This window comes from Mus caroli, unplaced genomic scaffold (assembly GCF_978045245.1).
Source record: "Mus caroli unplaced genomic scaffold, Mus_caroli_1 scaffold_5, whole genome shotgun sequence".
NCBI lineage: Eukaryota > Metazoa > Chordata > Mammalia > Rodentia > Muridae > Mus > Mus caroli.
The window spans coordinates 62,923,587-62,948,743 of NW_028227260.1; the positions used below are offsets into that span (position 1 = coordinate 62,923,587).

General features: G+C 37.0%; 1 protein-coding gene and 1 non-coding gene across 13 annotated transcripts in view; one reads left to right on the forward strand and one right to left on the reverse strand.

Annotated features, from left to right (window-relative positions):
- Positions 1–23,406, forward strand: part of Atrx (ATRX chromatin remodeler) — a 132,652-nt gene extending 109,246 nt beyond the window's left edge. For all 12 annotated transcript variants that reach the window (XM_085838057.1, XM_085838060.1, XM_085838056.1 and 9 more), the window contains 7 exons: positions 657–834; positions 1,949–2,143; positions 16,755–16,904; positions 17,849–17,974; positions 18,685–18,780; positions 19,284–19,412; positions 20,315–23,406. In XM_085838057.1, coding sequence (XP_085694183.1) covers positions 657–834; positions 1,949–2,143; positions 16,755–16,904; positions 17,849–17,974; positions 18,685–18,780; positions 19,284–19,412; positions 20,315–20,596 — 1,156 coding nt within the window. In that variant the 3' untranslated portion in view covers positions 20,597–23,406. The remainder of the gene's footprint in view (positions 1–656; positions 835–1,948; positions 2,144–16,754; positions 16,905–17,848; positions 17,975–18,684; positions 18,781–19,283; positions 19,413–20,314) is intronic.
- On the reverse strand, positions 100–285 carry LOC115030229 (U2 spliceosomal RNA). Its single transcript, XR_003835832.1, has one exon. It is a non-coding gene; the product is annotated as a U2 spliceosomal RNA (small nuclear RNA).
- Positions 23,407–25,157: the final 1,751 nt, after the last annotated feature.

Here is a 25,157-nt window from a genome sequence, read left to right on the forward strand (position 1 = left end):
CAATGTAAGAAAGTTCGAGTTCTGCATTCATTTCGACACTTACTATTGTCATGTTTTTACAAAAGCTAGTTGGTTTATTCATTCATTCACATTCTCCAAAGGTGGTGCACTGTTCCTGGAGGAACTGAAATACCAGGTCGATGCGTGGAGTGGACAGAAACTGCTCCTATTCCATCTCTTAGCTCCAAAAATCCGTGTAACATACTGCTCTTGGACAGAGGATACATTGGCTATTACACCAATAACACATTACACTTGATTTTAGTCAAAAGGCTGAGAAATAATCCTAATGTGATTTTTAATTTGCTTTTCTCCAATCATAAATCAGACAGATTGAATTCTTATATGTATATTGATAATTTTTTTATTTAAAATAATTTTTGCATCTATTTTGATCATATTCTTTCCCTTCTCCCAACACTTTTGAATCTTGAGTCCTCTTTAATTATAAATTATTGGAGGTTTTTAAGTTAATAATATAGTTATAATTAATAATTAATGCAATTACAAATGTCTGATTTTTTGTTGTTGTTGTTGTTGTTTTGGGAAGCTGATTCCTCTTAAACCACTTTAGATAAAGTATGCTTTGTGTGTGTACTGTTGTATTATTAAAGTCATATCATAGCTAAGCATTTACTTTATATTTTCATTTTTAGAGGGCGATTGTTTATCATTTCCACTAAAGCAGGATCTCTTGGAATTAACCTGGTAGCTGCTAATAGAGTGATTATATTTGATGCTTCTTGGAATCCATCTTATGACATCCAGAGTATATTCAGAGTTTATCGCTTTGGACAAACTAAGCCTGTTTATGTATATAGGTTCTTAGCTCAGGTAGGTTTGTCATTTACATTTCTTTCATATTAAAAAGTTAGATGAAGCTAATAATATTCTAGAGGTGCAGAACCTATACAGATGAAACTGATGAATACACATGCGCAACATAGATCTTTTACAAAGAGACAGTTGAAACTATTCTGTAAATTTATTAAATATTACAGAAATTTATTCTGTAAATAAAGCACAAGTCAAGTTAGCCTTAGCAGCCAGACATGCAGGCACACTGCTGTGATTCTAGCACATAGGATGTGTAGGCCAGAAGGGGATAGTTTCAAGGACAGTCTTGTTTACATAGACCTCTGTTTAAAACCAAAATCAACTCCCCTTCAGAATTCACATGTAAGAAAATAAAATTGAAGAAAAATTTGCATTTCAAGTTCATTTATATTTGTAGGGTCAAATTGCCCCTTTTAACTAGTAGCATCTCTGCCTTAGGAGCAGGTGAGACATACACTTCACCTGCACCTAAATCTAGTCTTTTCTCAGTGACAGCCTTGGTTTGACTGGTAGATCCTTACTTGGTCCTCCTCAGTGTGGCATACATATGCTGTGTCTCTTTCCTGTTATTTACATGTACAGCTTCTTTATATTTTAGTTTATAGGTAATAAATACTATATATTAATATGCTAGCATGTTCTGGGTTAAAGAAAGCAACATTTGACACGAGAGTAATTTTGGTTATTGTTAGCCTTTTATGTATTACGCAGAAACCTGCTTCCTCACATTCTAATTTCAGTACGCATCTAAATTTCCTTTCAAGTCCCTTTCCTTTCTGGTTGTCCTGATACTGCCTGCTCTCTGACTTTGACCAAGTATATGACTACCTCAAGGAAGCATACAGACCCATTTTGGTCAGATAATTTAAAATGGCTCCCCATAGTCTAATTTTCTTAATTTGATGATAAATTAAGATGGTAAGTTTTCTTAACGAGATGAGCTCTGTCATAAACAGAGCATCACTGCTAGGTAGACTTTATGGCAACATATGACCTTGAACTGTTCCCTGTTTATATTGACCAGTAATTAGATTTATCTGAAGTTCCATGTTGACCAAAGTTCCTTATTTGTATAATTGCTCCTTTCTTCTCTCTTTTTTTTTAAACAAAGGGAACCATGGAAGATAAGATTTATGATCGTCAGGTAACAAAGCAGTCACTGTCTTTCCGAGTTGTTGATCAACAGCAGGTTGAGCGCCATTTTACCATGAATGAGCTTACTGAACTTTATACGTTTGAGCCAGACTTATTAGATGACCCTAATTCAGAAAAGAAGAAGAAAAGGGATACCCCCATGCTGCCGAAGGTATGTTTATTCAGATTATTATATTAACTAATAAACCAAATGCCAACAGGGACCAAGGAAAACTACTACAGTGAAAGTGAGTCTTCTGAAGGCCACTGCAGCACAGATTCTCAGAGATTAACTTATATTCAAAAAGCTTTAATATATATGATTATAAATGTAAGGATGCCTGATTGCATCTCCATAGGCACTATAAACGATAGTATTTCTGGGTTAAATAGCATTCCTACCTCCCAGAAAGAAATCTGAGCAGATACCTGAGTGGAAATCATGAAGACAGTATTTTCCTATGCTTCCAGTTTAGCGCATACATATTTACTTAACTGTACTAGTAAGTTAGCTGCCTTTTTACCTTCTTTTCTGTCATAGACCAATTAAGAATCAGCAAATTGGCCTATGAAAAATTACACGTCATCCTAATTATGAAGGAACTATAAATCAAAACCATAGTGAGATACAAACTTATTAGGGTTGCTATTAAAGGAACAAAAAGCAGTAAGTACTGGTGAGGATGTGGATAAGGGAAACCCTTATGCACTTTTGGAGGGGTCTGAAAGAGAATAATCATACTGTAGGGTTGAAGTGGCCGTTTAGAAGTAGGAGCAGGAAAAGGAGAGGAAAACACTCCAAGGTGGATGGGGAGTGGGTTAATAGAACTTAGATTAGGAAACATATTACTGTAGTAATATGACTGTAGAGTCTATTGAAGTTTAAACAAGAAACATTTTTCATCTTAAAAGTATTTTGTGTAATTGTGGAAGATGAATTAGAGAAAATAAAGTGGATGTTAAAACCCTTGTTAGGATGCTATTAAGATGATGTAGATGAGGGTTACTGGCAGGCCTAAATAAAACACAGTGTCAACAGTAGGGGGTGTACAGTCCAGTTAGTAAATGTCAGATTTGTTCCTTGGGCTTGTATTGGCCAGTTCATCTCATCTTGCACTTTGATAGGGTTTAGTTTGACATTTGCAGTGAAGCATTTCTTGTCATTTGACCCTACTTTTATTAAAGATATATCAAAGCTACCTCCTATTACTAATTGTAGCTACAGTCCCTTATTTTTATTATCCTTACTTTTATTAATTGTTCATATAATATAATTTGATCATCTTTCCTCCCTTCCCCACCCACGCCCCTCCTCACTGAACTTCATGTTCTTTTTCTCTCCTGTTTTGTTTTGGCTTTTCTCCCTTACTTTATTTTAGTTTTTATTTTTGTGGGTTTTTTATTAAGTCAAAAATGATATATCTTAATTCTTTTCCTCAACTTAGATTATCTAAGTAGTTGTTAAGTAGCATGCCTTTTCTATGGGAATTTTTCCAGAACTACTTATTTCTAATGTACCTGATGTGATTATATGTCTTTCTGCCTCTTTATAGTCCTCTTAATGCACAATTTTTGGTTTTGTATTTCTGTTATTCTTTTTAGTTTTTATTTCTCACCTTTCTAATTACATTTGATGCCTTAGGTGATTAGTCACTTGACTATGCTTTTTTCCTTATTTATTTATTTATTTATTTGTAAGTACACTGTAGCTGTCTTCAGATGCCCCAGAAGAGGGCGTCTGATTTAATTACAGATGGTTGTGAGCCACCATGTGATTGCTGGGATTTGAACTCAGGACCTCTGGAAGAACCATCTCTCCAGCCCCTTGACTATGCCTTTGTCTTTTTTTGGTTTTTCGAGACAGGGTTTCTCTGTATAGCCCTGGCTGTCCTGGAACTCACTCTGTAGACCAGGTTGGCCTCGAACTCAGAAATCCAAGTGCTGGGATTAAAGGCGCGCACCACCACGCCCGGCTCATATTTTTATAGCTCTTTAAAGGCAAGAACTGTTTTCTTCCTTTGCTGTCTTCCATAGTGTGCAGCAGAACACTAGCCTTTAAAAAGTAGTAGAATGTCACTGACCTCTCACCATTCCTTAATAATGGACTGTCATTGAGAGGTGCGACTACAGTGGTTGGTCTCACTCTGTTAGTTTCTCAGGGTAAATTTATGACAGGACGATAATTGATTGGTTTTGCCTTGTATCTGGCTTTGTCTGGATCTGTTTGTGTTTTGCACTCCTACACAAGTGCTCCTCTGCTAAGCCACACACCAGCCCCGTGTTGTCTTATATTGTGTCTTCAGTTCCTTCTTGAGTCTGCCATATTAGTCAACTTCACTCATGGCCATAGCATATTAACTTGTATTTTCTTAAATCTACACATATGATTCTTAATTGTTCTTGCCAGTGAAACTTTTCTCCTTTTTGAAATTCAGTAGCTTCATAATCCTGAGTATTTTTTTTCTTTTAGTGAATTAAATTTAAGATCTTCCGAATCATGTTTTCTAAGTGTCTATTTGTCTTTTGGTGGGCTTTTGGTCTTTTGATAGAGTCTGGCTGTATAGCTTAGGCTCACCTTGAATTCACTTTGTAGCTTAGGTGGTCCTTGAACATCTAGCAGTCCACCTGCTTCGGCATCCCAAAGGCTGCAGTTATGGGTATGATTCATCTATAACACCCAGCTCTCTAGTTAGGGTTTCTTTTGCATTGGTAAAACATCATGACCAAAAGCAACTTGGGGAAAGGAAGGGTTTATTTGGTTTATGGGTTACAGTAGTCCATCAGCAGGGGAAGTCAAGGTAGAACCTGAGATGCAGGAACTGAAACAGAGGCTGGGAAGGAGTGCTGCTTACTGGCTCACTCCCTCTGGGCCACCCAATTTGCTTTCTTATATACCCCAGGGCTACTTGCTCAGGAGTGGCAACCACCCCCAGTGGTTGGTCCCTCCCACATTGATCATCAGTCAAGAATGCCATATAGACTAGACTTGTCTCCCAACAGTCTAATGGAGTCATTTTCTCTATTTAGGTTCTTTGTTCCAAATAACTTTAGCGTGTGTCAAGTTGACAAAAAGATGAAAAACAAACAAAAATAACTGAGATTCTAGGTTCTATCCATTCTTTTAATTTTTCAGAGTAATGTTCTTCAGTCATAAGCCTTCCCTAAATCTTACTGAGTTGGTGACTGATTCTCAACTTCTTGTTTCTTAAATATTAATGTCACCTTTGTTAACATATATGTAAATTTTCTTTTGGAAAAATGCTTTTCTGGCAATAGATTTATAGATTGCATAGATTTTTAGTGATCTGATCTTGGCCAGGGCCACATTTCATAATACACTTAAGTAGGTGTTTTGTTCCTCTTAAGTACAGTGTACACAGCCTAGGTTCAGTACCCTTTATTAAGGAAACAAAAGCCAGTATAACTGGCACAGAAGCACTTCTGCATTTCCCTTTTCCAGCACTGTAGCACTTATGTCTCTTTAAATGTGGACTGCATGTTGGTAATTGTAGGGAGGACAAAATGGGGATTTACGCTAAAGTACCCTAAGTGAGGCTTTAGGTTGGCTTTCTCCACCCTGATTTTTGTATACAATTTTCTCTCCTAGTCTTTAGTCCTTTATTCAAGCTCTAATACCTCAAAGCATAGTTTACTGAACAGAGGTGTTATTGTACAGTTTTATTAGCCAGCACATGATAATATAAGGTTTTATGTTTGTCATTCTTAACACCATTTAAGAATACCATTAAAATAATTTGATGTAAAGCACGGAGTAGCTAGCTAATCAGCTTGTTTCAGGAACTTTCTCTGAGCTCCCATACATTTACTTTTGAGTTATAGGAGCCACATGGTGGCACATGAGTCCAGTGTTTGCTGGCATCTACTACTAAGAAGCCAAGTTTATAATTGAAATATGAAGTTTAATACCAGTTGTTACTTCTCTGCCTCTCTTATTATATGTTTAGTCATTTTTTTGTTTAATAAAACAAAGTCCAGTATTATTGATGCATACAGGTTTTCTGATAGAAAAGTTCTTATTATTTATCTGAATAAGAATAGAGTACCAGGCTGGGCAGTGGTAGTGTACGCTTTTAGCCCCAGCACTTGGGAGGCAGAGGCATGCGGATCTCAGTGATTTCGAGAGGCCAGACAGGTCTACAAAGTGAGTTCCAGGACAGCCAGAGAAACCCAGTCTTGGTAAAATAATAGAATACCAGAAAATACCAGAAATTTTTAGTTCTACCAGTAGTTTGTAGGTAATTAAACTTTCTTATCTGGTGTTTGCTGGGATAATTGATGCCAGGTATAAGGAACAGCTGGATTGCGTCTTGTCTTTATTTTAGGTCTTCTGCTAAATACCCTTTTGGAGGTAAATCTTGGTTTTTTTCTCCTTTATTTCTTAAAATGTATTTGCTAGTAGCGGGGAGACAGCCCAGTTTATGAGTAGGCATCTGGACAACTTGCAGGAGTTGGACTGGACTGCAGCTACCTTTGCTGACTGAACTATCTCACTAGCCCCTCTGTTTCTTTTGCGACAGCCTTTCCCTCTTTAGTTGAGACTGCTGTGGAAGTCTCACAAATTTCAGCTTTCCCCCTATCTTATTCGCTATAGTGCTGAGATGGCAGAGCTGTATTACCACACCGGGCTCCTAGGGAATACTTTAAGCAAACTTTGTGATCCTCACAATTCTCAAGAAATAACAGTGTCCACACCCCATGAAGTAACTGCACCAATGTTCACTGCTAGTTTCCTTTAGATAGTTGTTACAATAATACCACTTGGTAAATTCATTTCTCTCAAAACAATATAATTTTAGAAGGAAGCATCATATGATGTCTTTATCCTTATCAGATCAAAGCTTGACATATGAATGAAAACATTCAGGGGACAAAGGAAATAATCTTAGCTACACTGTGGGAGAAACAGAATTTGAGGCTTGAGTTTCCTTAGAGATGAATTGTACCAGTTGTCAGAATACTAACAGTAATTACTAAACACTAATACTCGCTTCAATGAATCTGTATGGACTTGTCAGGGAATGAATATTCTTCCCAATAACTAAGGATTTTGTCTCCCCCTTTCTTAAACACTATATGAGAAGAACTGTCTTTTAACCATCTAATGTTTCTGTAGTATTTGGGTTTGGGTATTTAGATTATCTTAATTAATAAAGACTCTCAGGTTTCAAGTAGCTTTGTGGTGAGTTTTTAAAATTAGAAAGTACTTCTAGTATCGTCCTACAAACTACACAAAATATACCTGGCTATTAGTACTTAACTGTTTTAGTGGGGCTTTTGTTTGTTTTTTCATTTTTTTCTCTCTTTCTTCTCCTCTTTAAACACACACACACACACACACACACACACACACTCAAGAAAATCTAGTAAGATGCCAAGGCTGCCTTTCTTCAGGTATCAGGGACCATGGTGCCAATGATACGTCCAGACAGCATATTCCCAAATTCTGCTAAGCTAAGCTGCCTTAGAAATTATTGCCAGTGGAAATTGTATCATATATAATGTATCCTTGCTAGGCAGGGTGTTTTGCAAGATTCCATTGGGGAAGGATTGAGTTGGACTTCAGAAATTGTTTCCTTATGGAGTTTGGTACACTACAAATATATTTACTACTTGCTAAACCTGGTGATGTATATTTATGGTCCTAGCTTGAATGACTGAAGCAAGATGGTCGCAAGTTCAAGGCCCATGCTGGTTCATTTCTGAAGTGTAATCCTTAATATGGGTCTAATGATATACAGTCTTCCTAGAGATATAAACTTTGGATGTTCCATGTGACATTCTTAGAATACTGCTGCCACACAGGCACACATTCTGTTTAGCTCAGAAAATTCCACAGCGGGCCATCGTAGGTTCACATGTCAAGTTTATACTATACTGTACACTATACTATTTTGGTATGCCAAACTATGGCTTATGAAGTATACTGACCTACTCTTAGAGATCAAGGTATCCCAATATTCTGTTTGACAGTTTTGTGTTTTGCCTCCCATAGTTGTAACAATAGTTGTAACAACTATCTAACAACTTTGTAACAACTATCTGTTTGTATGTATGTATTTGTTAATTTTCCAGTATCTTCCCTTTGTGTACATTTTGTCTTTTTAAGCTCTGGCTGGCCTGGAACTTGGTAGACTTAAGCTGGCTTTAGCCTTTAGGGATCTGCCTACCCCTGCCTCTCAAGTGCTAGAATTAAAGATTTGCATGATGGCACCTGACTTATGGAAATTTTCAAGCCAGAAAAATATAATACCCAGAAAACAATCATAAAGATCTGTCAGTTGTTAGTAATTTGATATATTGGCCTCATCTATTTTAGTGAAAAAAATTGCATCACAATCATTATGGTGTTTGGTTTGTAAATCATGGGAGAGGCTGGTGAGGTGATTCAGTTTCTAAAGTACCTGTACAAGTATAAGTATCTGAGTTCAGATCCCCAACAGCCATGTAAAAGCCAGGCATGGCAGTGTGCATCTTTAACCCCAATGCTGGGAGATAGGTGGAGAAAGGGGCATTCTGGAGCTCATTGACCAGCCAGTCTAGTCATGAACTCCAATTCCGTGAGAGGGCTTGTCTCCAGAAAGATGTTGGGAAGCAGCAGTTAGGAGGACACTTGCCATCAACTTCTATGCATATATGACTTAAGTATTAAGATAGTTCTTATATAACATCCTTACTATAAAATGAATAACTTCTTAATTCCCTAACATCTAATATCCAATTATTTTATTTGTATGTAACTAACCAGTTGTTTCTGAATGCCCTATATCTACTTTGTTAATATCAAGGTCCATTCTTACTTGCTGATGGCGTGTTTGTGCACATACCTTTGCACCCTTGTGTGTGTGTGTGTGTGTGTGTGTGTGTGCGTGCGTGTGCGCGTGCACGCACTTACGCTTATGTCTATCTGCCTGTGTATGTTAACTTGTTCTTTCTCTTATATTTTCCACAAAGTGGAACTTAGGCACTAGATCTAAAAGCCTGAGTATATTTGTAGCAAGAATATTTTCGGGGGTGCTTGGGCTCTTGTAGAATTGCCCAGCATGTGCAAGGCTCTAGTTTCCATCCTCAGTGCTGAAAAATAAAAAAATAATAATAATAAAAGGAGAAAGTTTGTGGGTGGTATAAGAAAAGATAGCACTTTTCCCCCCAAAACAGAATAAGACATATGTTTACAATTTTCTTGGAAATGGTGTTAAAAAGTTAGAAAAAGTGGTAACAGTGGAATTTTCCTAGTAGCTTACCAAGAGGAGGAAATACTTTGGCAAACAGAGCACTTAAGTTTTTTCTGTTATTATTGATGGATAAGATCAGGTCCTGTCTAAGAACCTACCATTGCATATATCAACACAAAAGTCATTGGTAAACTTAGCCCACGTGACATTGTCAAAAGTAATGTTGTAGGTACTGACTAGGCCCTCTTCATGTACCCTGAGACTAAGGTTTAAGAGAGGTAATGTGCTCAGACATCGAGCTAGTAAGTGGTAGAAACTAGAATTGAAATGCACTTATGACCTTTGATCTGCACTGTCCAGTACGAGAGACTCAGGCTACATGTGACTACTACCGTGGTTTACATGTATGTGATTATATGTAGGTTTCATCTGCTGTAACTTCCATCTGAAATTCAGAAAACTAACACAGGTTTTCTTTTATAAAATGCGTTGATTACACAATTTTATGTTGGTATTAATATTTCGTGCAGTTTAGTTGTGAAGTAGTAGTCTTTTACAGAAAATAGCCCATGAGGCATTTTTCCTTTTGCATTCCTGGGACTATCAAGTTGTCGGCTCCTTAGGCTCAAATATGGGGATTTCAATAGCACGGTTCCTGGGTACTAGTAGAGTTGTTACTATTGGCTAGTTTAGCTAATTCAAATCCGGCTCTTTCACACAGCAGCGGAAGAACAGTAGCAGAAACTCAAGCTGTGCCCCTTTTAGAGGAATTACTAGGTTACGTGGCTCAGCCTTTGTATTACATTTATTAGTTTGAATCTGTAAAAGAAGAGAAGTTGCAGAGATTTATTTGCTTAATATAAGAATTACTAGATGACCTTAGTTATATATTTTTAAATGTTTATATCATTTCTTATCATTTTCTTGTCTTTTGATTTAAGATACAAGTTAAACAAGCTGTTTACATTCCTAATTTGTATGTTACAGTATACCTAATTTGGCTTAGAGGGTATATTTGCAAAAACATCACAGTTCGTCATGGTAACTACAGATTGTTTGGGATGAAAATTGATTTCCAAGTTAGGTTCTACTTGGAAAACTGTAATTTCTAGATCTACTGTGGTCATAGGAAATGTATGAAGACAGCTCTCTGTCCCACAGTATAGCACACGCAATCACTCTAACCCATTAACCGATTTTTGAGATTTAAATCCTAAATATAGTGTCCAGGTCTTTAAATGGACAAAACCATTCCTATCAAGTCTTGCAAACTTTATATGCCTCAATACAGGGGAACACCAGGGCCAAGAAGTGGGAGTGGGTGGGTAGGGGAGTGGGGGGTATGGGGGACTTTTGGGATAGCATTGGAAATGTAAATGAAGAAAATACCTAATAAAAATTTTAAAAAGATGTTTTTGCCCTCTGCTAATGTCAGCTTGGCAGATGTGAAAGTGACAAATTCTATGGTTGTCACTAATTCACACCCATGCTCTGGGAATCTGGGCCTGTTTCTAATGCTCTTTAGCATGGGTTATGCACTTCAAGCACAAACAAAACAGTGATGTGCATTCAGTAAGCCCTCTAGAGTTATTTACTCCACACACTACAGTTTTTCTCCCCCTGCAGTCTGGGGGAAGAAACTGGCTTCAAATGTGAATGTAAACACTTTTGGACCAGGATTATTAAATTTCTTCACTAGAATGCTAGACTTCTTCAAGTAATAAAAGGGACTTTTTTTCATAGCCTTTTTAGTGGGTCATATGGCAGTTAAGTATTCTACCGACCTTTTACTTCCAGATATTATAAAACTCAAATTCAAAGTGATGGTAAGCAAAATATTTTTGAAATATGGCAAACCTCTTTTCCCTTCCCCCAGGCCAAGCCTTGATTATTTTTTAACAATTTTATTTTCAAGGTTGGACTTCAGAATTAATTAGATGGGATTTTTGTCAGCTTGCCAAATACTTGAAACTTCTAAATAAATTAATTTAAACTTCTAATTTATCATTAATTTTGTTTTATTAATTGAACTAGTCACTTTTAAAGCTTAAACTAATTTAGGTGGTTAGCTGAAATACAGACCACAGTTTTTTCAGTTTGTAGGCATTTTTTTAGAAAACGTAAAGTTTAAACAGAGACAAGTAAAGGTGCACATTTGGATGTAATTTAACCTCATTTGGATGACTGTTGGCTTAGGGATTATAGATTCTGTTCCAGGGTTGTTTTCAATAATAGTGTTACTATAGCAACAAATATAAATGCTGCTTTAATGGAGGAAAACAAAAACCTTTCTACTGATTGTATCTTACATGGGATGAAAACTTGAACTTTCATAGTTATTCTGGATTTACAAGACTTTTTTCCTAAAGAAGTAGTCTGAGGATCCCGTTCCAAATACTTTTTGGCCTTCCTAATCTCATTATTTGTTTCTTATATAGATTGTATGCTGCAATTAATTTAAAAGCCAAAGAGATGGGAACAGTGTCTGCTGCCTTGCTTCTGAGCTAGATTATTTTCTATTTTTTTTTAAAGACAGGGCTTAATTTGAACGCATTGTATTTTTGTTCTTAAATCCAGCACTCGGGAGGCAGAGGCAGGCAGATTTCTGAGTTCAAGGCCAGCCTGGTCTACAGAGTGAGTTCCAGGACAGCCAGAACTACACAGAGAAAACCTGTCTCGAAAAACCACAAAAAAAAAAAAATTGAGAGAAAGAGAGCAGGGGGTTGTATGCATGAATTTGTGTGAGTGACTGCTCATCTGACCAGAGGTTGACAGTTTTTTTTTTTTTTTCTTCAATAGGGACTCTTGCTGAACTTGGGACTAATAGATTTGACTAATAAGCTAGCTGGCCGGTGCTCCCTAGAGTTCCTCCTTTCTCTTCTTGCTCAGTGCTGGGCTGGGTTTATACCAATACCTCTCTCCCCTACCCCTTCCTTTCTCCAAGGCTTTTAAAATTTATTCTTTTGTTATATATTACATCCCAACTGTAGTTTCCTATCCTCTCCCCTCCTCAGCCAAAGAGCTGACCTCCCAGGGACATCAGCCAGATACTAGAGATCCAAACCAGACTCTTAGGCTTGCAAAGGCAGCACTTTACCCACTGAGCATCCCTCTAGGGTCAGTGATGATGATCACAGCATACATATTGAATATTATCAGCACAGTCAATATATGAAGAAATTATTTTTTAAATATTTTTATTACGTATTTTCCTCATTTATATTTCCAATGCTATCCCAAAAGTCCCCCATACCCTCCCCCCCTCTCCCCTACTTACCCATTCCCACTTTTTGGCCCTGGCGTTTCCCTGTACTGGGGCATATAAAGTTTGCGTGTCCAATGGGCCTCTCTTTCCAGTGATGGCCGACTAGGCCATCTTTTGATACATATGCAGCTAGAGTCAAGAGCTCCGGGGTACTGGTTAGTTCATAATGTTGTTGCACCTATAGGGTTGCAGATCCCTTTAGCTCCTTGGGTAGTTTCTCTAGCTCCTCCATTGGGGGCCTGTGATCCATTCAATAGCTGGCTGTGAGCACCCACTTCTGTGTTTGCTAGGCCCTGGCCTAGTCTCACAAGAGACAGCTATATCAGGGTCCTTTCAGCAAAATCTTGGTAGTGTATGCAATGGTGTCATCGTTTGGAAGCTGATTATGGGATGGATCCCTGGATATGGCAGTCTCTAGATGGTCTATCCTTTCATCTCAGCTCCAAACTTTGTCTCTGTAACTCTTTCCATGGGTGATTGTTCCCAATTCTAAGAAGGGGCAAAGTGTCCACATTTTGGTCTTTGTTCTTCTTCAGTATATGAAGAAATTATTAAAGTATATCCACTAATTCATTCTACTGCAGGTGTCATAATAATCAACACAGGAAAACCATTTTAATATCTTAAAAGGGAACAATTGATGAAGGTTTTCTATAATACAGTGAATTAACTCTTAACCTTTGTAATGCTGACCCTTTAATACAATTCTTCATGTTGTAGTGACCTTTAGCCATAAAAATATTTTTTTGCTACTTCATAACTAATTTTGCTACTGTTATGAATTGTAATGTAATTATTTTTGGAGATATGTTTGCCAAAGGGTTGCAACTCACAGGTTGAGAACCACTAATATAATCTAAGTTCTGTGCATTCATCAAAAACAATGGTTTGTATTTGGTATAAAGCGATGTCCATGCAAAGATAGCAAGGGAGAAATGTACATTTCAACTAAATATAATGTGTTGCCATTTTTATGAAAAGCTATATCTATACATGTGGAGGAATATATATAACATGTTATTGATAGTTGTCTTCAGCTTATATAATTAGATATTAGTATTACTTTAATTAATTGATTCAAAAAGAGAAATGATCACATTCTTAGAAAAAGTAAAAAGAGTTTCTGGTTTGTTTTTGAGTTTTGGCTTGATGGACTATGTTATTATGTTAGTGAGGCTCCAGATGTATTAATGGAAGAAATGAGAGCTTCTCCTTGACTTACTGGTATTTCAGTTGGCCATGAATCAAAGGGGACAGAAGCTGAATTGTCACCATTACCTGACCTTAATTAGGTGATCATGTTTCATTTTCATAGAATAAATCTTGAATATGGAATGAAATTGATGAAATAGTACATGTCAGCTTTAGTATGAGCCTGAACTAGCCTTTCACAAGTTTGGGATTTTTACTTTGGCTTTTATGTTTTCTTTCATTAAATTAACGTACACTGAGACTATAGAGAGATGGCACTGGCTGTTCTAAGGGACCTGGGTTCGATTTTCAGCACCTACTCACATAGTGGCTCACAACCATCTATAATTCCAGTTCCAGGTAATCCATGACCTAGCCTTTGTGGGCATTAGGTACAAACATGGTACACGTACATGTACACAGGTAAAACACCCAAATACATAAAATTTTAAAAAATCCTTAAAAAAATTAACATACATTTGTTAAGGAAAAGAAAGCTCAAAAAAGTTAAAAATGTTACAAGCAAAGAAAAATGAAAGACCTTATACTGTTTTTCTCTTGCCCAGAATCCTTTAAGGGATTATGGTTTTTACCTTAAAAAGTAGACCTAGGAAACAGAGGAGCCAAGCCTCATGAAACCAAGCATTTTCTGCAGTGTGATATAATAATAATTACTGCATAAGGGTTGGGATATTCAGTTGCTTGTCTCAGCTCGTCCCTTGTGTAATTGGAAAAGTCACTTGCCTGGTTCTCAATTTCTCCTAATTTCAAGTCAGCAAGTTTGGATTTGAAATTATAGGATGCTAAGGACTAACCTGATAAAACTCGTTGATGTCTCGGCCTTTTTACTGTCTGTAACACACATTTCTGGAAAAGCTTCTCTACAGTAAACAAGTAATGTTGAATTGGGTTGTGATAGAGAAATGAACTTATCCAATTAACATGGTGTTTTAAAACTTAGGTCTTTCCATTTATTCTGCTCTTCTTGTGATATCTTGTTATACCTGGGAGCAAGTAGTCGCCATGCATATTTAACTTCTGTTCATAGCCAGAGGTCTCCGTGGTTATCAGAGTTAACTCAGATCCAGCGGTGTAGAGTTCTCTTGGTCCCTGGAGGAGCTAGCTTTGTCAGAGAAATGAACTGCTAGTAATTTTGGTTACAGTTATCACTGCCAGGCAGAAGTAAAATATCTTTTATCTGTTCAGTTGCGCTTGGGGTAGTCATGGGAGTCATGTTTTCTTTTCATAGATGTGTTTATAAAGACAGGCACATCTCTTTGCCTACTAGCCCTAGTAACAGCTGTAGAGATTGAGCAAGTGATGAAGAGCTTCTTTAGTGGGATGCAGTCCAGAAACTAAGAATTAGATGGGAGATTACTACACCAGATAGTACCTTTCATACCATCTCTCTGTTCTACCAGAAATTTTTCTTGAAATCCTGTCTTTGTATGTTTTTTCAAAAGCTTGCTCATTTCACCAAAGGAAATTTAGTGTATACTGCATGTCAACATGAGTTATGTGGTCCTAATTACAGCTATATATTTAAAACATCACTTCTGTTTCCTTTTTGAAAGGAATTATTTCAAATGTTTGCTACAGTAGCAAAGGTTGTTTATATGAGTTAGATACCGCATTATATAGAATTGGTGTCTGCGTTTGCTCTTGTCGAGGAAAAGACATAGGGCTTTGTGATACAAATCTGTCATTTTGAGTTATTTAACAGACATTTGAGTCCCTACCTTTTATGGATCATATCTTTAGGTATGGCTAAATATCTTGAAGCAATACTTTGGAGATGCGGGATTTGTCTATGCTTAAACTTATGTGTAAGTTAAGGGTTGCCGATGCAGAGTAAGTGTGCTTTTACATGCTGTACACCTAGCCAACATTCATTTGATCAATACTTTGTTCTTGCACTTATAGTCATAGTTTAAAAAGTCTATTCTAGGAGAACTTGTTAACAACTTTGGAAAATAATTGTATAAAGTGAATTAATTTTTTTATATATATCTAGGTATTCATGTATGGATTTTGTCAGCTTGTGGCTGCTTTGTGTTTGCTTGTTACAATAGGGTTTCTTCCTTTTCCTACTACCAAGTATTGGAATTATAGCCCTGCCCCACATTTGGGTTTGGTATGTTTTTGAGGCAGGGTCACACACTGAATTGCCCAGGTAGGCCTTGAACTTATGATCCTTCTGCCTCAACCTAAGCAGTAGCTGGGATTACAGGTTTGTGCCACATTACCTGACTACATTTTCTTTTTATTAGCAAAAGTATCCTATTCATGACATCCATGTTAGCCTCCCACCCTTGTCTCTTTTCTACCATGCCATTGTAGTCATAATTATAGAACAGGATTTTAGTATTTAAACATTCAATTTTTAATGTTCAAAGATAGTCTTAGGACTGGAAGGGTGGCTCAGCAGTTAAAAGCACAGACTACCCTGTAATGGAATTTGATTCCACAGTTCACAGCTCACAAACTGCCTGTAACTCCAGCTCCAGGGGAATCCAGTGCCTGAGGGCATTGTACTTAATGCATACGCACACTTAAAAATAACTCATAAAAAAACAGACTTAGGTTTGGCAAAAGTCGCTTGATGGATAAAGATGCTTGCTGCCAAGCCTACGGACCTGAGTTTTGAGCTCCAGGCAGGACCCATAAGGTAGAAGGAGAGACTAGTTCCTGCAGGTTGTCATCTGACCTACACTTATGGTGCATATATTGTGGTTTACCTGTACACACACACACACACACACACCAATAATAATAATAAACAACTCAGGATATCATTTTAAAAAACTCTTTTAAATTTGACTATGTAGGGAGCCAGATGGTGATATATACCTGTAATCCTAGCACTTTGTAGAAGGAAGCAGGAAGATCAAGGCTTCAAGGTCATCCTTTGCTACATAGCAATTAGAGGTCAGCCCTCTCTTTAAAAAAAAAGAAAAAAACCCTCTAAATATGCGAAGTTAACATGAAATTTTGATGTGAGGTCTGTTTTCTAGGTAACTTATAGTATACATTGAAAATGTGAAAAGCAGTCAATTTCTACTTTTAACTATCTAGAATTATGAAGATATGTTCCAGAGAGGGAAAATAATTATGATTTCACCTCTAAAAAACAGGATACCATACTTGCAGAACTTCTTCAGATACATAAAGAGCACATTGTGGGCTATCATGAACATGATTCTCTTTTGGACCACAAAGAAGAAGAAGAACTGACTGAAGAAGAAAGAAAAGCAGCTTGGGCTGAATATGAAGCAGAAAAGAAGGTATTTCTTTCCAACTGCCCTTTCCCTGGAGATAGATGTTAGGGGAAAGGGAGACGTGTAACAGGGGTGGCTGTGATTTAAGACCATTATCTCCATGTATGAGGATGCCACAGTGAACTTCCTTATTGCATAGCATAAAGATAGGCTAATAACTAAAAAGACTTTTGGCACTAGGTATCGTGTCTGTAGTTCCAGCTACTTGAACTTGAAAGGCTGAGACAAGGAGATTTATTTGTGTTCAACATTTGGAGACTGGTCTGATTAACAAACTAGAAACAAAATAATTTTTGGTTTCTGTTTTTATGTTAGACATTGGATAGCAATGAAGGATAAGCGGTGCCATATTTGAAGGAAGACATGTTAAAATAATTTATCCTCAGGTGTAGGCTCCCTAGTTAGGAATCTTAATTTAAGGGATTTGGCTGTACTCAACAGTAGAATAGGGAGAAGATTGTAGGTAATACTTAAAAGGAAAATATTCCTTTTGCTTAGCCTTTGCTGAATTAAAAGCTGTATATTTAATGCCAAGCTCTACCAGCAACTTTATTTAAAATAATTCATATCTGTTTTAAATAATATTCAACTTGAGCAAAATTTTGCCTGAGTATAGAAACCTTATCCTAGTAGCTGAATCCTTTTCAAACCCCTAACTCACTGTATCAAACTTCTTTAATGTTAATATGATGTTAGGAGTCTCATCAGAATTCACTGAGTTCCCTCAGGGTGTGGGAATTACTAGGAAAAAAAAGAATACACCTTTAGGGGTTAAACCTTTGCATGTAATAAGATCTTGGTTTCGGGTAAAAAGGGTGTTTTGTTTGTGTGTGGAAGAGTGTTAATAATTTCCTATTCTGAGAAAGTAGATTCTTTACCACACCAGTAGGTGATGTAGTACTCAAGTCTTTAATCACAATGTGAAAAGTGCATATTTTGTTTTGTTTTAGGGACTGACCATGCGTTTCAACATACCAACTGGGACCAATTTACCCCCTGTCACTTTCACCTCTCAAACTCCTTATATTCCTTTCAATTTGGGAGCCCTGTCCGCAATGAGTAATCAGCAGCTGGAGGTGAGCTACAAGGGACAAAGGTGGTGGGATGTGAATGAAAGGCAGTTCCCGATGTAGGAATAACGCATTCCCTAAAAGATTACCCTGAAGAGATCAAGACATTTTTCTTTTATTTGTTGACCTTTTGGACCAACCTAATATAGTAAAATGGAGGTTTTGCAGAGTACAAAGGAATCAATCTTTGAATTAATGTAGTTTGAATTATTTTAATTAAGGAACAATAGGGCAGCTGAATGGCTAGGGAAATAGCATTTTGATCACTTACTTATAAAATACCTGGAAAAAGAAAAGCACTTGCTTAATGTTTGCAAGTAGGTTAAATACATTCATGAGTTTACTTGCAATGTGGAGGTGCCTAATATTAGGTGTATGCTACTGTCTTCCATGATGAGGTGTGTGATTTAAAACTTGAATAAAGTATAAATTAAATAGGAAATATTGGAATATGTTACCAGTGGGTTAATAATTTAATTGAATCTGTGGTTTCATTTTTAAAATTTGCTCATGGATTTATTTAAATTAATTGGTTCAATAAATCCCAAATTTGTATCTTCCTAAAAAGTCTCTTGCACATTGAGTTTTACTTTACTTATAGATAGATTGCTTAGGTTGTAAATCAAGTACTATAAAGTGGCAAGAGGAATGATCTGTACACTTGAAGGCTATACCATCCTTCTGCCCCATGTACCTTATTTCTTATATCCTTCTAGGACCTTATTAATCAAGGAAGAGAAAAAGTTGTAGAAGCCACGAACAGTATGACAGCAGTGAGGATTCAGCCTCTTGAAGACATCATTTCAACTGTAGTAAGCAAAGGACAGTTGTCTTATTTCAACCTCGGATGTGTGGGCATCTCACATCCTTGGCTTTAACTTCTGCTCACTTTCTACTTTCTGTGGGGAAAATCATATAATCCTTATAACTTGATTCAAAATAGTTGCGTTCCAGTAAGCTGGGTAACAGTCTCAAGTTGTAATTTATCTATTTTGGATAGATGACGACATAAAAGACAATGGGTAAATTACAAGAATTGAGTCACCAGCATAGAAACGTATGTATTGTTTGTTTGCATAAACAAATTTTAATGTTACCGGTTCCACAAATTCAATCCAAATAGTTCTTCCTCCATAGGAAGTCAACCCATACACACCAATGGACAGCTTAGTGCCTTGTTCTAACATTGGCTTCTTTAGAAATGAGTAAAGGAAGAAGGGAATGGGGTTAAAAAATCCTGAACATATTAAGCAACTTAATGATTTCTCCTTAGTTGTACAGTTATAAGGAGTAAATAAACATATCTTTCTTTTAGTGGAAAGAAAACATGAATCTCTCTGAGGCCCAAGTACAAGCACTAGCATTAAGTAGACAAGCCAGCCAGGAGCTTGACGTGAAACGAAGAGAAGCAATCTACAATGATGTATTGACAAAGCAACAGATGGTGAGAACTTGTCTCTAGGCTTTGTTGGAGTTTATTCTGTTTGTATGAGTTGGTATGAGTTGAATAACCATACAGGATGAATGGTCATAGATTATTCTCAAGTTTTGCTAAAAACTAGTAGTGTTAAGAGAGATTTGGCCAAATCTGTTTTCCCTGATGTTTTTATAGGACGTGTTTCTTTATAATTTTAATTTTTATCTCTTCTGGACATTTAAAACTGTCTCAAGACTTTGGCTTCTCCTGTCACATTCTAACATCTTCTATATAAAAGTAGGCATTTCAGTGTATTTGTCTGGAGGCCATGGTGTCCTGAATGATGTATAATCACTTACTCAATTGCCTGCATCTTCTGAACACTGCCACATTCCATGATCCTTGCTCGTCTTTCCCAGCACAGTCGATTTCTGTGGCATGATTTTACTAGGAAGCACTGTAGAATCGTGTGCTTTAAATTGTCTTAAGGAATCTGAGACCTTTAGGTAGGAATTATTCCTGTTCAAATGCTTTTCCTCTTGGTGTTCATCACTAAAATATTTGTCTGTCATCATGTGAAATAGTCAAGAGAATAGCAAAGAAAGGAGAGTTGACAAAAAGTGCTGTAACTAATACTTGAGACTAATCACAGTGTAGGACAGGTTACTATGGCAACTAACCTATATGCTGCCTGCAATACAATAGTCAAGTCATTAAGAGAATTTAGTACTAAATGGTGTTACTAACTGGTTTCTACAGTAATGGTCCTGTGAATGCCATCAAATTAGTAATGGTGATAACAATAATGTGTTTTCCTTTTGGTATGGTACTCCCTTAGCAAATTGATTTTAACTCAAAACTTGATACTTGCCTCTTTGAGGCGGGACATAACACTTGTGTATATATACAGCTCCCTTTTCTCTCTCCAGTTGATCAACTGTGTTCAGCGAATACTTATGAATAGACGACTCCAGCAGCAGTACAGTCAGCAGCAACAGCAACAATTGACTTATCAGCAAGCAACACTGAGTCACCTCATGATGCCAAAGCCTCCAAATTTAATCATGACTCCTTCTAACTACCAGCAGATTGATATGAGAGGAATGTATCAGTCAGTGGCTGGTGGTATGCAGCCACCACCCTTACAGCGTGCACCGCCCCCCACAGTGAGAAGCAAAAATCCAGGACCTTCCCCAGGGAAATCAATGTGATTTTGCACTAAAAGTTTAAAGGATTATTAAAATCATAGAAAGATCTTTTATTTTTTTAGGAATCAATGACTTAACAGAACTCAACTGTATAAATAGTTTGGACCCCTTAAATGCCAATCTTCCATATTAGTTGAAATTTTTTTTAACTAGGGCATACCATTTCTCTCTGACATTTGTCAGTGAAGTTGCCTACAATCTTCTTACACACATTGAGTACAGAAGATATTTCAAATTGTTTTCAGTGAAAACAAATCCTTCCATAACAGTAACAGTTCCACAGATTTCCTCTCTAAATTTTTATGCCTGCTTTTAGCAACCATGAAATTGTCATAAAATTAATGGATTTAGAAATTAATAAAGATTTATATATCCGCTCTTTACATATAAAAACACAGCTGAGTTCTTAGAGTTGATTCCTCAAGTTATAAAATACTTTTGTACTAATTCCATTTCTTGATTAGAGTAATTGAAATGGTCTTAATATTCTTTTGACTGAAGTTTGAAACTGGGCTCCTACTAAATATTGTCTCTGTGATTAAAAGTTAGATCTCAGGCTTCTCTTAGACACAGAAGCGTGTGCAATATTCTTAAATACTACTACTCTAAAGTTGGGGGAGCCTTGGCAGTTATCTTAGCCTTAAGTACAGTCTAAGACGAGAAAATTCCTTTTCTTATTTAGTCTTTCTGCCATTTTTAATTTTCAGTTGTATGTGCTGAAATAACTACTGGTAAGATTTCAGGGTTGTGAATTATCCTCTGCATATGAGTTTCCTGTCTCCTGGCACTAATGGAAGTCCAATCTGTCAGCCATGGTGCCAGTGCTGGTGCTTCATCCTGTTGCTGGCAGTGGGATGCAAACTAAGAAAACCAAGTTAGAGCTCTTGAAATTGTGGTTTTAGGCTCACACCCTGTTTTTATAAACAACATCAAAATGGCAGAACCTTTGCTGACTTTAAGTTCATCTGAGGAATGTGCTTAAATCCTCTCCAGTACTGTCAGTATTGTGAAAGAATTCCTCTTACAGATAAGGATCACTGGCATCTCTGCTCTTCTTTGCACTCGTCACCCTCTTCCCTCTTCCAAGTTCCTTTAGAGTTTAGTCAATTGTTTTCAAGTTTGATCCCCCCACCCCGTTCACCCCGTTTTGATCAGAGTTGGGTTTCCTTTCTTTTGATTGTTCTTCCTCCTCTCCTTTCCCTCCTCTTCTTCCTCTTAGATAAAGTTATTTCACCTAATACTCTTAAGAGAATTTTTTTCTTTTCTAGAAAAATCAGTATATTTCTTTTTCTAGATCCAGGGTTGTTTAAAACAACCTATAATTTCACTTATGTTCAATCTGATTGTTTTAAGTTTCTTCAATAAGAAGATTGTTTGACTATGGGAGTCAACTCATTATGGCAATATCAGTTTTGAAATCATTATGTAAAACAAGTAGTAGAAACAGCTAAAGAAAAGCTGGGTGGAGTGTTTGTTCTAGGCATCACTGGACTTGATGGAGATTGAATTGAACATGAGCTTAAAACTTGTTATTTGTTGTTTGGATAATAAAAGATTTCCATTTTTATCTTGTAAGAACTAGTGGTTAAAGTACCCACACACACTGGGTTTTTGACCAAGAATAAGTGAAGTGTGGTGGCTCTACTTTCCCATGATAAAACACACTCATGAGCTCTATGTATTTTGATATTGTGCCAGCCATATAAGCAAGCTTATTTAATGGGGGGGGGGCAGATGTGCGTTTACTTTGGAAGAAATGAAAGAAGCAAGACTTGTGAGATAAATATTTGAAAGCAGTATGCTCTGGCCAACTGTTATCAGAATACTTTAAAACTGATCTACTAGACATGGGAATTTTTATATGGTCTAATTATTTACTCAAAGGCATAGATGTGAAAATTTTAGGCAACATTATAGTCCATTTTCACAATGGATGAAGCTATAACTTGAAAAATAGTAATTAGAAGGATTAATTGGAAATTGGAAAGTTTGAGATAGACCTTGGACCACTTGCATACACTCTTCTCACTTGATATTTTAGCAACATAATATATGTACTTTGAGTATAACATCAAGTTTTAACAAATAAAGACAAAAAAAAATCACATAAGATACTAAAAGTCTCATTTTATATTTGTTTTAGATGTTTTAAATAGTTGCAATGGCTTAAATGACGATTTAAAATGTTGCTTGTAATACAGTTTTGCCTGCTAAATTCTCCACATTTTGTAACCTGTTTTCTTTCTTTGGGTGTAAAGCGTTTGGCCTAGAATTGTGATATTGTATATGTTTTGTCCCGGTTGTATAGTAATGTTTCAGTCCATCATCCAGCTTTGGCTGCTAAAATCATACAGCTGTGAAGACTTGCCTTTATTTCTGTTAGACTGCTTTTTGGTTCTGTATTGAGTATCTTAAGTACTGTAGAAAAGATGTCACTTCTTCCTTTAAGGCTGTTTTGTAATATATATATAAGGACTGGAATTGTGTTTTTAAAGAAAAGCATTCAAGTATGACAATATACTATCTGTGTTTTCACCATTCAAAGTGCTGTTTAGTAGTTGAAACTTTATTAAATGACATAAGTGACCAAAATGTGTTGTGCTCTTTATTTTATTTTCACAGCTTTGAAAGATCTGTGCACATATTGTTTCATAGGAAATGTATAGCTTTTGATGTCCTGTCTAAAGGTGGTTCTTTTGCACATTTGGTCGTTTACTATTTGGGAGGTCAAGAAGTTTGGTTTTTGAATCTGTTATATACTAAATTCTGTAAAAGGAGATCTCTAACCTCAAAAAAAAAAATTACATACCAGGAAGACTTGTGTGTGTTGTTTCAGTTTTGGTTGTATCTGTGTAAATCCAGCATCATTCCCTGCTTCTCCACAGCTGTGCCATTCATCTTAAGTCAGACAGGGCTGCTTTCCACCCTTGTTTTAGGTAATTACTGCCCAGAAGCCCTAGGCATGGAGACCATAATACCTGACCCCTAAAGAAGTCAAAAATAGTTTTTTAGACTTACTGAGCATTGCCCACCCTGACCCTTTTTTTATTTTATTTTATTTTATTTTGCATAAACCCAGTATTTTTCAGACAAAACTTTAAAACTTTAAAAGCATTTGTCCTAGTAACCATGATTTCCAAGAAGGTACCGCATGGTTGTGATTCTTCAAGTAAAATAGGTTAGTTCTTACACATATTTGTTTCAAAGTTATATTTAATTCATTGCCAGTCCAGCATCACCAGGCTCAGTCTCCAGTGACTTTTGACTGTCTTCAAAGCCAGATCTGTCCTTAGAGAAGTAAATCCACCGTTGCCTCACCCCATGTCTCACTAAAGTCTGTGACTGAGCCAGTCCCAGGAGAGTTATCAGGTTACAGAAATGCTTTCACCAGCCAGCACACGCACACACACACACACACACACACACACACACACACACATGATTTTAAAATTCTATGCTTAATATTTGCCAAGTAATTAAACTCAGTATCACTAGTGTTGGATCTGAGCATGCAGTAGTATCTCATTGCAAGTGTCCACCCTCAGGATATGCAGCCACAAATATTCTCAGGGTCCATATCCTGCTCTGGAATTATCTGACACCAGAGTCCTCAGTGAAGGGAATCACCCTTAGTGGCCACTTTGTCAAGGAAGAGAGCACATATATGGAAGAGGAGGATTACAAGCTTGGTTCTTCAGGGGACATGGCAATCTGCTCAGCAGGCCAATGCTTCACCTTTTCCTGGACAGTGTGCCTGTGCTGCCCTTCCCTGCCAGAGGAACCAAGAGAGGGGCCAGGAGTTTGGTTGGTTGTCTTCTCTGAGGGATCAGATGACTACTAAGAGACCTTTACCTGGTCTGGTGGGTCCAGCTCCAGCCCTATAGTCCTGATTAGATAGGTGTTGGCTTTCAACAACGATGGGAGAGATGGCTTATCAGATGGGGAGATGATGGGCTTTGTTTCAGGTTATGAGGAGAAAGTGTAGTATTGAAAGAAAGGCAACAAAGGTCAGGACAGATGGAGAAAGATGCACAAGTAAATTGAAGGCCTTGAGATAATGAGTAATTTAATACAGAGGATAACTAGGGTTTGTAAAGCAGGTGATGTGTTCAAAGTAGCAAGTAAAGATGGAGATTTAGGGTGGGGTAATTTGAAAGGGTTAGAATGCAATGTGCAGAAAGATTGGAGACTAGAAGACAGATAATGAGTCCTGGTATTCAGTGACCAGACTACAAATACTTTGAAGGACAAAGGGAAGCCAGCATTAAGGGGTTGTATAGGATAGAGACTTAAATGGTGTTTTTAAGAAAAATACCTTCTACCTGTCTGCCCAGGTGTCAGCATTTCCAACTTTGCATGTAAGATTTCACTTAACTGTTTATTCTTAAAATTCTGTGTCTATTAGTGACATCTTTGTTCCCCTGTAGGAAGCTTTTCTCAAGCTAGTTGACTTTTGGTCTTTGGATACAAGACTCCTTTTTTAGTCTTTGGATACAGGGTCTCAGTATATAGCCCTGGCTCCTTTCAAAACGGCAATCCTCTTCTCTCAGCAGCCCAAGTCCTG